This window comes from Chamaea fasciata, unplaced genomic scaffold (assembly GCF_029207755.1).
Source record: "Chamaea fasciata isolate MVZ Bird 193981 ecotype frontalis unplaced genomic scaffold, bChaFas1.0.hap1 SCAF_8, whole genome shotgun sequence".
Classification (NCBI taxonomy): Eukaryota; Metazoa; Chordata; class Aves; order Passeriformes; family Sylviidae; genus Chamaea; species Chamaea fasciata.
The window spans coordinates 1,518,375-1,532,544 of record NW_027094093.1 but is presented as its reverse complement, the minus strand read 5'-3'; the positions used below and the strand labels follow the sequence as shown (position 1 = coordinate 1,532,544).

The window sequence follows — 14,170 nt, the reverse complement described above, 5'->3', positions numbered from 1 at the left end:
CCTCTTATAAATGCATGAGAAGAGATCCCCAAGCCCCTCCATGGCCGGAGATGCCAAACCTCTCTAATAAATCCAGGCAGAGATGCCAAAGCCACTCTAATATATCTATGACAGGAGATGCCATATCGCTCTAATAACTTCATGACAATAGATCCACAAGCCCCTCTAAGAAATCCATGAAAGGCCGTTGGCAAACCGTTCTAATAAATCCATGCCAGGAGATCCCAAAATCCTTGAATAAACCCATGGCAGGAGATCTCAAACCCCCTGTTATAAATGAGTAATGAGATGGTTGGCTCTCACAATTAAGGGACAAATACTATGTGTATGTTAGAAGAAGTTTTGTAGAGTTATGTTTCTGTAATATGTCCTCCCATAGTCCTCTTTCCCCTCTCCCTTACATTGTTGTCACACCATGGCCTTGGCAGTCAGGGCACTGGAGGAGGGCCAGTTTGTTACTGTGGCAACACCTGACCTCCAATCAAGATGTAAGAAAGTGATCTCCACCAATGGACAGTGAAGAAGGGGTTGACTGAGAGGACTTTGGGAGGGGCTAGGAGTATAAAAGGCAAAGCATCCATTTTGTAGCTGAGCACGTGGCTGCTGGTCATGAGAGACTCCCAGCGCTGCCCTTTCTCCTTATTCAGTCTTTTGTTGTATTTTGTTAAGGTTTAATAAACCTTTGAAATTTTAAAATTGCAAAATTTTAAAAGAGTGTCATTTCTCACAGGAGCAATATCCTAGGAAAGAGATTTGTGTCCTGCTTTGTGCCTGGAAAGAAATGTCCACTGTTACCATATTAGAGATGACATGGTGACTATCAAAATAGATTCAGATTTCTCGACTAGCTTTAAAAACCCTGCAGAATAATTCTGGTAAACGCAGATGCCAAGGAGTAGGTATGAAAACTTCTCTCAGTTCTGCATTCAAGTGTCTTTCACCAAATCCATGATTCTATGATTATTTCTTGCCCTTTCAACATGACATTTATATTTCACCCCCACAAACAGGAGTAACTTACCACAGACAGCATGTTTGGAAAGAATTTGTCATGAAAATACAGCTGAAGTGAAGAAACTGATGCTGATGAGCCTGGAGTTATAAACAAAAGATGACTCTTTCTTTTTTGTTTAGATAAAAGAAATACCTTTCAGATGCCAATAAAATGAAATCAAAACTGGATCAGGTTGGTGGTTAATACACATTCACTGAGGACAGGAATTTCCATTTGGGAGATGAAATTCCTTTTTTGTTTGGTTTGTTAGAAAATTATGTTATCTCCACCATTAAGTCAATTAAGTATCTATCAAGATTATTTGATTTCACCCAGTGGAAAACAACTACCCAAACCTGTTTGAACTAAATCACGACCAGAAATTAAAAAAAAAAAAAAAAAATCAATAGTGGTAAACTTCCGAAAACAAAATAATGACTTTTCATTGGGAAATTGTGAAAAATGGATTTGTAGAGGATTCTCATGGCCTGACTGAAAGCTCACGTAGTCTCGTACATCTGTATGCAAACTCTGAGATAAGGTGTGCTGACTTAGGAAGGCCCCAGAATAGAGAAGACATTGTTGAGAGAGAAATTGAATGGGAAACGAGTTTCAAAGAATGGCCTTGAAAACAGATCAGATACTTTGGAAAAATTAGAACTGGGAAAGATGCACTGTAGTAAGAGCAGGTAGGGTAAAATAATAGGTAATTAGTGTTAGAAGTATTAGCAGCATTGGATGGCAAAAGCTAATAGGCTGAAAATATTTATAAGGTATTGTAACAAAGAAACAGTTTGGCTTCTGATAGAATGGTGTGGAGTTTCACATCTCTTGTGTCTGACCCTTCTATGAGATCGATAAAGGAATAAAATCTTTATAAAAGCCTCTCAGTTGCCCTGTCTCTGCAGAGCTGAGTTTTTCGAACAAATGATGCCCTGTGTGAGGAACGCGATTCGACTAATTTGTAGAGCGGTTGGAATGCGCCGAAGTACTTTTTGTTAAGTGCCTCTGCAAGGAAATGGGAACCCTAGGGATTTATACTCCTCCTGCAAGGAAGTAGCAATTGGAACCTCTGCATGCGCCACTAGTTTGACTCAGATGGAGACTGGTATTATCACCTACTGCATGACAACAGGTAGGTTTCGGAGAACGCGATCAAGCACATGATGTCCAAACAGCCCAGAGATATTTATAAGAGCCTCAACACTCTGATCAGATCTAATTCTTGAGTCATACCCAAATAAGAGCCTAAACACCTTTTATGCTGGGTACAGAAAAATTTTTCTAATGCAGATCCTGAGTCTGCTTTTCCCATGTCTTTTTGGGACTCTCTGGGAGTTAAACTCTATGACACAAGCACTCGTTGCGATTTGACAGCTGCTAAGTTGCTCCCGGCGTTTCATGTACTTACTGAAATTTTTAGTAAACAGTCTAATTCAGCTGCATCTTCAGTAGTCCCCTCAGTCCCATTGCCACCACTCTCTGCTGCCTCACCCTTAGCTGCTGAAATTCTCCCCACTTAGAGGATGATTTACGAGACCATAGTTTACGAAGATGAAGAATACCCCTTTGACCCTGGACCTGTCAACCCTGAAAAAGAGCCATACCTCTACTTCCCCACATGATGCCTGCTGTGGCCGTGGCTGTAGCTGTGGCTATGGCTGCTGCTGCTGCTGCAAAGGGTACAGCTCCCTGCTTGGCCTCAGCCAGCATGATTGCAGCCTGCACGGCATGCTGAAGCTACAGCACATCAAAATATCAACTGATGCTGTGTACTAACCGAAACTCCTAAAATTTGCCTTCTAATTTCACTAACCTGTGATTTGTGATTTTTAACACAATTGTTACTAGAAAGATTTAAAGCTGTTTGTGTGAATATGATGTCTTCCTACATATTGGTAATGTACAAGACTGCATTATTAACTGAGAGTAATTAGCTAAGTCGTAAATTTAACATTATTTTACTCCCATTAAAAGCAAACTTTGAACTATCTGCAGTAGTTGAGACAGCTGTAATTAGTACATGAAACTTCACTGTCAGCTTTACCAGTTCCTTGTGTTTTACTCCACAGTTTTAACAAGGCAGTTTTATTGTGAATCTTTCGGTACAACTATTTAATGATTCAAGTGTAATTATATTTCCTTGCCATGTTGTTGGCGGTTAGATTTCTTCCTTTTTTACTTACGGAATTTTTCCCCATAAGTTGCTAGGACACTGACTGCTAACTACGGTACTAACTGTACAGTACTAACCCCGTACTAACTGGGTACTCGTGGGTGCTTGACCAAAACAAATAGGTGGCCAAAAGTCGGGAGAGCAGTGTAGCATGGATCTACACTTCTTTTGACTCTGGGAGTTTCCCCCGCTTTTGGGGTGCAGGTAAAGGACGGGGGTGGGCGCATCCGCACTCTCTCGCTCTCAGCATCGGAAGGAGCATGGTCGAGCTGTTGCTTACAGGGGGGAGGATTCACTGTCGCCACCAAAGTCCGGTCCTACCTAGGGATCTACCGCCATCTGTTTGTGTGTCCAGGAATTCTGAGTTCACCATCTCCTGCCTTGCTGGAGCGGGACCGCCGCTGCCCCGCACACACCGTTTCTTCAGCACTGCTCTGAGTCTTTTTGCTACATTGTAGTCCCGCACGCCCCTGCCCGCTGGGATGTCTTGCAGTTCCAGCTACCGCCCGGGAGCTTCTGATACATCTCATGCACCTGCCCAGGATTTTCTGCCATTCCATTTTGTTGTTCCTCAGAGTCCTGCAGGGGCACTGGGATCAGACTGCCCCGGGGTTTTGTGAAGCAAAACCTCTCCTCCATTCCTTCCTCTCTCAGCCAAGAAGGCTGTCACAAGGTTTCCTAGTTCTGTTTCGTTGTTAATGCTGTCGTTGTTGTTTTGTTTGCCTTGTAATACATACTAGAAAAGAACCGTTATTCCTAGCCCCATACCTTTGCCTGAGAGCCCCTTAATTTCAAAATTGTAATAATTCAGTGGGAGAGGGTTTACATTCCCCATTCCAAAGGAGACTCTGGCTTTCCCTGGCAGACATCTGTCTTTCAAACGAAGACACCTGTTTAAATCAAAATTAGACTTGATATCAAAACAACTTAAGTATATTAATAGACCACAAATAGAGTAAACAGTACCTTACTCTTTAGAATAATTTGAACCCCTGACTTTGTAGCTGTTTGTATACAAGTATTAATCTTACACACCCACAAACCTTACCAAATTACTTGTGTAAAACTCATGGCACTATTATGTAACTAATTTTTTATTAATTTAGCCTTCAATATTTATTTCCCATTACTTTTATTAGGCCAAACTCAAATCTATTGTACATGCAATCTTAAAAAGGTGCAGTACTTTAATCCCTCCAGTAAATCAATATTGTTCTTACTTCAGTATAGTTGTTTACTTGCATGTTGTTTACCTTGACAAATGAATGATATAAAGCCTAAATGAATTTCTGTTAAAATTTGCTCATTTAAATTACAAGATAGTTATTTTGTTATAGAAATAAGAACAGTCTCTGCTGTTTTATTTCCATAGGTAGCACTGAAGAATGAAGAATGAATATTATGACTGTTATTAGTTCTAAGCTATTTAATGCTTTCTTTTTTACTTTTTTTTTTGCTTTAATGTCATATATGCATAAACGTCTAGGAAAATATGACCTCAATTTCTTAAGACAGTTACTGCTGATATATTAATAATCCTGATTATGTTGTTAACATTATGGTGTGAATTCACTGACTTTTATATTAACTCATTTGCTATTTGTCTGTAGTACCACTGACTACTTGACTAAAGATAAATGACAAAGCCAGCTACTTTACAAACTTTAATATATCTTTGTATAGCCATCGACAAGACATGTATCATTTTAAAAATCTTTCCTAACTACTATTACTGAGAGATTTTTAGAGCATATTAGAGAGACTCTTCCAGTTAAGGCTTGGACCCTAGCCAAGTCCTGGTCTTACCTAGTCAGGAAGTATGCCAAAACTGTACTCAGGTCATTTGACTTGCCGAATTTAAACCTGTAACAGCTAGACCCCCTTTTGAAGTAAATTTGAGAATCATACCTGGGAATGATTTTCTAAGCCCTCACTTTAAAATAAGCTTTGCCAGCTATTGCAGACCCTGGGTAATAGTACAATATTTAGGGAATTGATAATGCATTGTTTTAAATCACTGTTTCATCTCTCATGTACTATTAATTGTGTGTAGTATCTGATTTTTTTCTGCTTAGTGTGAGTTTATTGTTTTGCCACATATTGTTTTGCTCTTTGTGTTGCCTTCATGTCCATAATGAGAAATCAAATTTGATCCCTGGCAGAGCGATACTACTTTGAAAATTTGCACATGCAGAGGCAATTTCTAAAATTTCTACGTAAAAATCTTTAATTAAGTGTACCATGATAGGCCTAGCTGATTTATTAACCTAGAGAAAAAGTATGCCTATGTTTTATTACCAACAGGTCCAAAATAATTACCTGCTCATCTAGAAAAACATTGATCCCCTCCAAAAAAATGAGACCCAGAGGAAAAAAAAAAAAATCACCTAATTGCCATCCAGCCCTGACATTGACCTCTAAAGATTTGCAATTTCACCCTCTAACAATACTTGTGAGGAATGCCTCACCAGCAACTGCAGGAGGACTAACAGACTTATGCCCTTGGAGAGATAATTTGAGTTTCTACAGTGCCCAGTTTCCTCTAGAAGAATCTATCCTTGCTGTAAATTAAGAACATATTAATCGTAGACAAATAGTCACTGCTTTTGGGTGGGAACTTAGTACAAGACTGCTAAAAATAACAGTTGTTACACATACCTTGCCAAACATTTTTGAACAAGCAAAACTGAGTCATGTCAACATTTTCTACAAGCTTTTGCTTCATTAGGTGTACCCCAAAAAAAGAAAACCAGAAAGTAGCCCTGCATACACAGCTCAGAAACTGGCCACATTTCTAATAGATTGGAGTGCTCATCACACTTTTAGAATTCCCTACTCTCCCACAAGTCAAGCAATTATTAAAAGGACATATCACACTCTAAAAAGCATTTTAGACCAACAAAAGGGGAATGACCCAAGAAATGCCTCAGATGAGGTTGAGTTAAGCTTTCTCTGTTTTTACTTTTTAAATAGTTAATTTGCAGAACCCAATCCACCATTTTTAGGCATTTTTCAAATAACACACGGACAAAACTGAAAGTTCTCCAGTTCTAATTAGAAACCCCAAGACAAGACAAGTTGAAGGTGCATTTCATTTAATAACCTAGGGCAAAAGGTTTGCTTGTGTTTACACAGGTGCAAGACCTTAGCAGATTCCAGCGAAAAACGTGAAGCCATATCACACATAAGAGTGCACTGACAATTCCACGAGCAAGGAAATGAACACGCAGACGTGAGACACACAGAAAGACTACAGTTCATGCCCAACATCCCGGCCCAACCTGCAAAAACTGCGAATCTTAAGTTTTATGTCAATGTTAAAACTGTAAAAATTGTTAGTGTCCTAGAGCTCTTTTAGCAAAAGTGTAGTGTCCATCGTGTTAAAAAAAAAATCCCAAGATATCCAAATTTGCAAAATCGAGTGTCAACAGGACATTTTATTAACTTATAATTAGCCAGTCCCTAAAAAAATTTGGGAAAACACAAAAGCTGAATGTACAAAAAGATTTACTTGAAAATTCAAATACATAGAAAAGCCTTTTGCCAAGAGTAACTGAACAAAAGCATCAAATTAGATCAAATGATATATTGGTGACTGTTAGTTTTACTTGCTTGCTTTTGCAGTGCAGATATGCCTGTAAATCAACCAAAAACAAGTGTTTGGGTGGCTGTAGCCAAGTCAGCAAGCTCAGACACCATATGTTTGACTAATTCATGCCCAGACAAACCCTTTGCAACCTGTTTGGTCGGTGTGCCAGTGCCAACCAAAAAATGGCCAATATCTAACTGTAACAATTGTTATCCAACAAGAAAAATCCCGTGACCGATTGGTATCATTGAGCCCCTAATCTTCTTAAAGCACCCTTTAAACCTCAAGAACTGGAAATTCCTGGTTCTTTGACCATGGAATTTTGTGCTGAGATTCTGTATCAAAGAGATCCGTAATTAAACGTTACTCTCCATCATCCTGTGCACAGAAACTCAAGTGTGTAGTGCAATTGTACCACCCCTGTGCCCCCTAGGGGTGAGACTGTTGATCTTGATGAATTCCCATGGCAATTGCCAGAAAGATATTAGCTCATTTATGATGATAGAGCCTGTCAGGACATTCCCTCAAAAATTAAAAGTAGCCCATGTAACATCAAACACCTCACTGTAATAGCACCTAATGTTAAAAAAGACATCAAGAAAAAACATAGGAAAAAAAAGTCTGCCCATCATTATGAAGAAAACTGTAATAACAGCTTTAAATCCTGGAGCACTGCAAAACAAATTGCATCAAGTTTATTTTTACTTCAACTTGCCTCAGCTGTAACAGTAAAACAATTAAACCAAATAGAGTGTTAGTTCAGCAAAGAAATCAATGCTACTTCCATTATAATTAGTAATATGATGACAGATGCTAGTGCTGTTAGACATGCAGCCTTACAGAACAGAACCGCCATCCATTTTCTCTTACTAGCACATAGACATAGTTGTAAAAAATTGGAAAAACTGTGTTGTATGAATTGGCCTGACCATTCAGAATCCATCCACAAACAGCTTCAAGTACTAAAAGATTTAGCAAATCAAATTAAAACAGATGATAGATCATAGTTGGACAATTTGTTTGAAGGACAGAACTTTGCACCTTAGCTAAAAAAAACTTTGCAAAATATGTTTCTATGTCTTGTTATAGTAGCAATATTAGTAATAATTCCTTGTGTACTTCACTGTGTGCAGCAAATAGTAAATAAAACCATCAAAAAAGTTTTTACAGTTCAAGAAAGGAGAGATGTGAGAAATGGACTTTTAGAGGATTCTCAAAGCCTGACTGAAAGCTCACATAGTCTCGTACATCTGTATGCAAACTGAGATAAAGTGTGCTGACTCAGAAAGGCCATGAAAATAAAGAAGACATTGTTGAGAGAGAAATTGAACTGGAAACAAGTTTCAAATGATGGCCTTGAAAACAGACCAGATACTTGGGAGAATTAGAACTGGGAAAGCTGCATTGTAGTAAGAGCAGGTGGGGTAAAATAATAGGTGATTGGTGTAGGTGTATTAGCAGCATTGTGTGGCAAAACCATATAGACTGAAAAAAAATTGTAGGTATTGTAACAAAGAAATAGTTTTGCTTCAGATTGAATGGTTTCACATCTCTTGTGTCTGACCCCTCTATGAGACTGATAATGGAATAAAAATTTATAAGCCTCTCAGTTGCCCTGTCTCCGTAGAGCTGAGTTTTTCCAGCAGGAAATGTACAATCTGTAGGGGAAGGAACATTACCTTAGGCAGCGGCTTCTCCTTAGCACAGTTGATCCCCCCAATAAAGACCATGTTGGGCATCACTGGCCTGACATACTCAAACACAAAGTCAAACCTCAGGAGCCAAATGGCAGCAGAGTTCACAAGGTCCATGAGGGACACATCCCTCTGAAGAACTTCTGAGGAAAGCTTGAGTGCTTCTGCATAGTAATCGTTGCAGTACTGATGCTCCAGGAGGGAAATCAGGGCATTTTCCACCCTCTGAAAAAAGGTCATGTGGTCTGAGTAGAAGCTGAAGAGTCTCGGGATATAGGACGGAGGGCTCGGGCACTGTGGGGCTGCAAAGTGCAGGTTGCAGCCGAATCCCCTCATGAAGAACACAAAGGGAAGGGAGAGATGATGGGCCAGGATGGGCCCACACATGAAGATTGGATCTGTCAGGATGGCATCAAAGCCGCTTTGGTTGAGGAACCTCAGGGTCCCCTGGCTGCGGAACAGGTCCTTGCACTGCCCAAAGAAGGTGTTGTAAGTGTGCACTGAGACCTTGTACATCGCCAAGACATTGAGGGGGAAAGGCTTCTCCGTCAGGTGCACGGCAAGGCACTCCTGAAATGCATTCTCCAGATCTTCCAGGGTCTGCCTCACCGGGTGCGTGACCACCTTGTAGGCCTGTGTTGTCTCCATATGCCAGCTCACCTCAGGAACCAGCACCACCACCTCGTGTCCTCTCTCGCTCAGCTTCTCCACCACTTCCTTCATGCTCAGCCAGTGGCTTCCCACCATGGGCACCACCAGGAGCTTCCCTCCGTCTGAGAAACTGGGCAGGAGCAGGAGGATGGAAATCCAGGCACAGCAAAGCCTCAGAGTCATGTTGCTGTGATTGGGGTAGGTGCTGTGGAAGTGATTTCTCCTGCAGGTTGTAGCCTGTAGATACTTTGAAAAGCAACTGATGGGTGGATTGTGTTGATTGTGCCCTGTTATAATCCTGTTGTTAATGATTCACAGCTTTGGATCGTGGTTGGTTTGTCTTACCTTTTCCCTCCTTACTTGGAATGCCAAGATTTAGTGACCCTTTCAATGCTGAGTAACTGGAGCTCCTCAGTGTTCAATGAGTTCCTCAACCTGCTACTTGCATCCTTCAGGACTCCCCATCTTTGTTGTGTCTTGTGTTACACCTTGGCCAGGACCCAGGGAGGCGACCTTGCTGTCAACAACTCCCAAGCCCACAGCAGCAAATGAAAACAGCCTCTCCAGGTTAGAGACACGGATGCCAGGCAGATTCTTGCAGAGATGGAGCAGGAGACCCTGAGGACAGGGCTCGGGCTCTCCTGAGCTGGCAGGAATCTCCTCAGTGCCAGGGACACCACAAAGAGGTGCTGAGAGAGGCTGACTTCTCTCTGTCTAGCCCAAGTTCTCACTTTACAGAGTTGTTTCCCAGCCTGGGAGGTGGCCCTCAGGTAGCTGAAAACTCCTGCCCACCAGGAAGAAGACCAGCACTAAGTGTGTTTTAGCAACCACTGCAGCCTCAGGTTTCAGACCTGACTCAGCCAAGGGGCAGGATCAGCACGGACGTGATTTCCCCAGCCTCACAGCATTGCCATTGATGCCAACATTACAAATAATGCACCCCAGGATATTCACAGCCATGCAGTCTCCGTCCTTCAGGCACACAACTTCTCTCATCTCCCTTCATACTACGGTCAATGCACCAAAATGAACTGCATGTTGTTTTCCTCAGATCAGCCTTATTGATTTTTTCTTGGTTTACCAAGTTCTTTGATTATTTGTACTGGGAAGATGGCAGAGAGCAGTTTTATGTCAGGATTGCTTTTGAGCAAACAAAACTTTTGAGCGTCAGAGTAGGAGGGAGAAGCTCTGTGGTAAAAGAGACCAAGACACTCTCTGAAGCTACTATTTTGACTCTAAAGAAAAAACATCATAGGAACAACTACTAAGTATGTTCAGATTTTCATAAAGCACACTTGGAACTGAGCAGTGGGAAGCTGATGAGTTTAGCAAACAGCATTTTCCCACAACAGAAAGATTAACTTGTGTATTTTGTGATGGCACCCCAGGTGTTTGCTGAAGTGGGATAAGGAGAGGGCCGGCAGGGAAATGTCCTGCCCTCCCCTCGCTCTTGCTGCAGGATCAATTTTCCATCCAAACCTTCAGCGTAAGGAATGGGCGCAAAGGCAATCCTGGGATGGGTGAAGTCAATCAGTACCTCAGTGTTTGTGAATTTGCAAAAATTCCCTTGGTTGGCCTGGTTATCCCAGCCAGGAATTCTGGAATTTGCTGGGTTCAAGGTAGGGCAAGATCAAAGTTGCTCCCTGCTCACACATGAGCAAAGGGACAGAGGGAAGGCTGGATTTGGTGCAAAGTCACCAATTTTGGGACAGCCTTGTCCAGAGCTGGGGAAGGTGTTAAAAAATCTTCTGAGCTGAGGCAACTGGGGGTGTTTATGGAGAAAAGGAGGCTCCAGGGGGACTATGTCGCTTTCTATGACTCCCTGACAGGAGGTAGGGTGAGATCAGGCTGTCTTGCTGTGTCCCAAGGGAAAGGTTGAGAGGAAATATCCTCAAGTCGCACCAGGTGATGTTCAGAGTGGATATGAGGGGAAAAAAAAAAACAACGCCAATGACACTTTCAACTATCCCAGCTTGCTCCAAGCCCCATCCAACCTGGAACACTACCAGGGGTGGGGCAGCTACAGCTTCTCTGGGCAACTTGTCCCAGTGCCTTGCCATCCTCACAGGGCAGAATTTCTTCCCAGTATCCCGTCTAATCCTTTCCTCTGGCAGCCTAAAGCAATTGCCCTTGTGCCATCACTTCAGGCTCTTGTAAATAGTCTCCCTCCAAGAGAGAGATAAGATACATCCCTATCAAATACCTCCCTTGGATCGTGCAGGTGTGTGACTGCCTGTGCTGGTTTAGCAAGGAAGTGATTGTTCCGAGGAAGTGATAGCAAAACCGACTAATTACTCGGCATGAATATTGACAGCTAATATAGCCAATAGAAAGGTGATAAGCCTCTGCAAACACGCAGGGTTAAAAATCGGGGAAATCCTCAGCAGAGCCCTTTTTCCTTTCGGCCTCCGAGAAGGTAAGAAGGCAGCCCGGCTCCCTCCTTGCCCCGGGCGGGGGGCGGCCGGGCTGGCCAGGCCTTGCCCAGGCCAGGCCTTTCCCGGGAAGCCTGCGGGGCCCGGTGACTGCAGGGCAGGGGGAGTGGAGGAGAATATGTCCCGTCCCCGCCCTGATGGGGTTTCCAGCGGCTGATAAGACATCCTGCCGCTAAACTGCGGGGCCGGGCTGGGCTCCGCTTCGCTGCAGCGCTGGCCGGCCCGGGCCCCGCTCCGGCACGCAGCCCGGCCGGCTCAGCCCGCGGCGCGGCTCGGCTGAATTTCTGCTGCCGCCAAGTTCCAACCACGGCTGAGCCGGGCCCCGCTCTAGCCGCGAGCCCCCGAGCCATCCTGCCGGGGCCACGGAAAATCACGTGGCTGAGAACAGAGGCAGCCCTGCAACCCCGCACAGAAAGCAGCCCCGCCACTGGAATTGAATGCGGCAGGGGCCAGAAACAGCCGTGCAGCCAGAGCGGACCCCCGGCAGAGATCACATGGCCGACCGCAGACCTGGGCGAGGTGTTCACTCTTTCCTTGACAGACGAAACTTGCAAAGCACTAATCCTCTCTCTGAGTGAGAGAAAAGGCCGAGCAATTGAGATTTGGAGAGACACAGCCTGAGACTGAAGTCAGTGGAGCGAGAGAGAGAGAGTGTAAAAATCCTAAGTGGGAGGAAGATCGAGGAGTGTCTTAGTTTGGGCTGGGCTTCTGTTGTGAGGCCATGGAGAATGGACTAAATATCCCTGTAACTTACAAAATGCTTTTTAGGGAGATGCAAAGTTCTAGTCATAGCCGTGGACTGATAGAGCTGTGATCTAATAGAGAGTTTGACAGAGGAAGATAAAGAGAAATGAAGCCTTCTGCCCCCAGGGAAACAAGAAGATCTCTGTTTCTTGAGATGAAGATGATTTTGGAGATAGATGAAGAGAACCTTGGTTGTATATTAGAACAGTCATACTTGAACTGTAGCTTAAAAAAAGCTGATATGCCCATGAGTGCAGCTGTGGGAAGGCTGCCAAATGGGAGGGACGTCACTGTGTGTGGAGTTCCCCGGGTGGCTGCAGATTTGTGACATGGCAGCCACCAGAGAACTGCTTCTTGTGGCGATGTCTCCATGGGAGTTCTAAGAGAGGCTCCTCTCCCTAAGAACTGATGAAAGGCTATTGTAAAGTGGTGAAGCTGACTGAAAAGCCCAGGTTTTGTCTTTTTGTGTTGTCAGTGGGAAAGTGAATTGACTTTCATTATAGGGGGAGGAGAAGTGTTTTGAAGGTTTCATTCTGGTTGTTTTTTTTAAATTAGTCTTTCTTGTAGCTTTGTTAATAAACCTGTCTTTACACCATTAAAATTTGAGCGTGCTTTGCTTCTCTCTTATCCCTATCTCACGGGGAAAAAGAGGAAATGATTCTGGTAGACACTCAAACCACTACGCGAATTTTGAGAAACAGCAATTGGCAAACGTGAAACCACTACATGAATGGGTGTATCCACCCAGTTTCAGACTAAAACCATCACACTGCCACAATCTCTCCCAGCCAGCCACTGACCTGAGATAACGGCTTCTTCTTCTCTCCACAGTGGATGCCGCCAATGAAAACCATGTTCGGCATGACAGGCATGGGATACTCAAAGGCAAAGTCGATTCTCCTCAGCCAGATGGATCCATGACTTAAAATATCTGTCATTGTCATTGGTTTTTGGAGGAACTCTGAGGCCAACTCTTCAAATGGAGAATAGGCAATATTGCAGATGAAAGACTCAGAAAGGGCAATCAGGAAGTTCTTCACCCTCTCGGAGAAGGTCATGTGGTCGGTGTATTCCGAGTACATGCGTGGGACGTAGGACGGCGGGTCTGGACCTTGAGCCGCACGAATGTCCAGGGCACATGGAACCAGCCGCAGGAAGAAAACACTGGGGATGGAGAAGCGCAGGGCAATGATCTGCCCACAAGGTGACACAGGATCCGTGAATAGGGCATCAAAGTGACTGTCTCTGATGTACTTCATCAACTCTTGGTTGTACAGCAAGGACTTGCAGGAAGCGTGAAAGATGGTCCCGCTCTGCCGGTACTCTAGCAAAAGCTTCCAGAATCTCACCAGGAAAGGCTCCTGGCTGAAAGATTTGGCAGTCAAGGTTCGTACATGTTCTTCCACGACTTCCTTCATCAATGGCACAGGGTAGGTTTTCAGCTCGTAGAGATCCGAGGAGTCAATCAGGATTCTGTTATCTGGTGCGATGACCACGATTTCGTGCCCTCTCTTGCTCAGCTCAACCAGCACTTTTTTCATGCTGAGCCAGTGGCTGCCTTCTGGGGCGATCACCAGCAGCTTCCCAGCAGCAGCCGGGCTGAGGAGGCACAGGAAGGGGAGAAGTAGTGCTACCAGCATGGTGTGGGCTGTGCAGAGAGGAACCCTAGCACCAGAGAGACCAGGGGTGCTTTGCCAGCTTTTACAGCCATGCTCCACCTCTTCCGTTTAGACTCGCCTCCCATTTCAGGTCATCAGACCTTTGCAGCAAGGTCAGAGAAAGCAATAAATGATTAGGAAAGATTCAAGGCAGGTTTGGATTTCAAAGGTGGTTTTGCCTGTGTCAGTAAAGGCATGTCACCTTCACATACGCTGAGCTAAAATTGTTACC

At 43.7% G+C, this 14,170-nt stretch overlaps 1 protein-coding gene across 2 annotated transcripts in view; it reads right to left on the bottom strand.

The window, feature by feature from the left end:
- The window catches only part of LOC136293079 (UDP-glucuronosyltransferase 1A1-like), a 76,870-nt gene extending 62,950 nt beyond the window's left edge, over positions 1-13,920 (bottom strand). Inside the window, exon 1 of one of the 2 annotated variants that reach the window (XM_066189365.1) lies at positions 13,081-13,920. In XM_066189365.1, coding sequence (XP_066045462.1) covers positions 13,081-13,920 — 840 coding nt within the window. Of the gene's footprint in view, positions 1-8,438; positions 9,343-13,080 lie in introns of those variants that run through there. The other variant, XM_066189364.1, reaches the window with a different exon arrangement.
- Between the last annotated feature and the right edge of the window lie 250 nt (positions 13,921-14,170).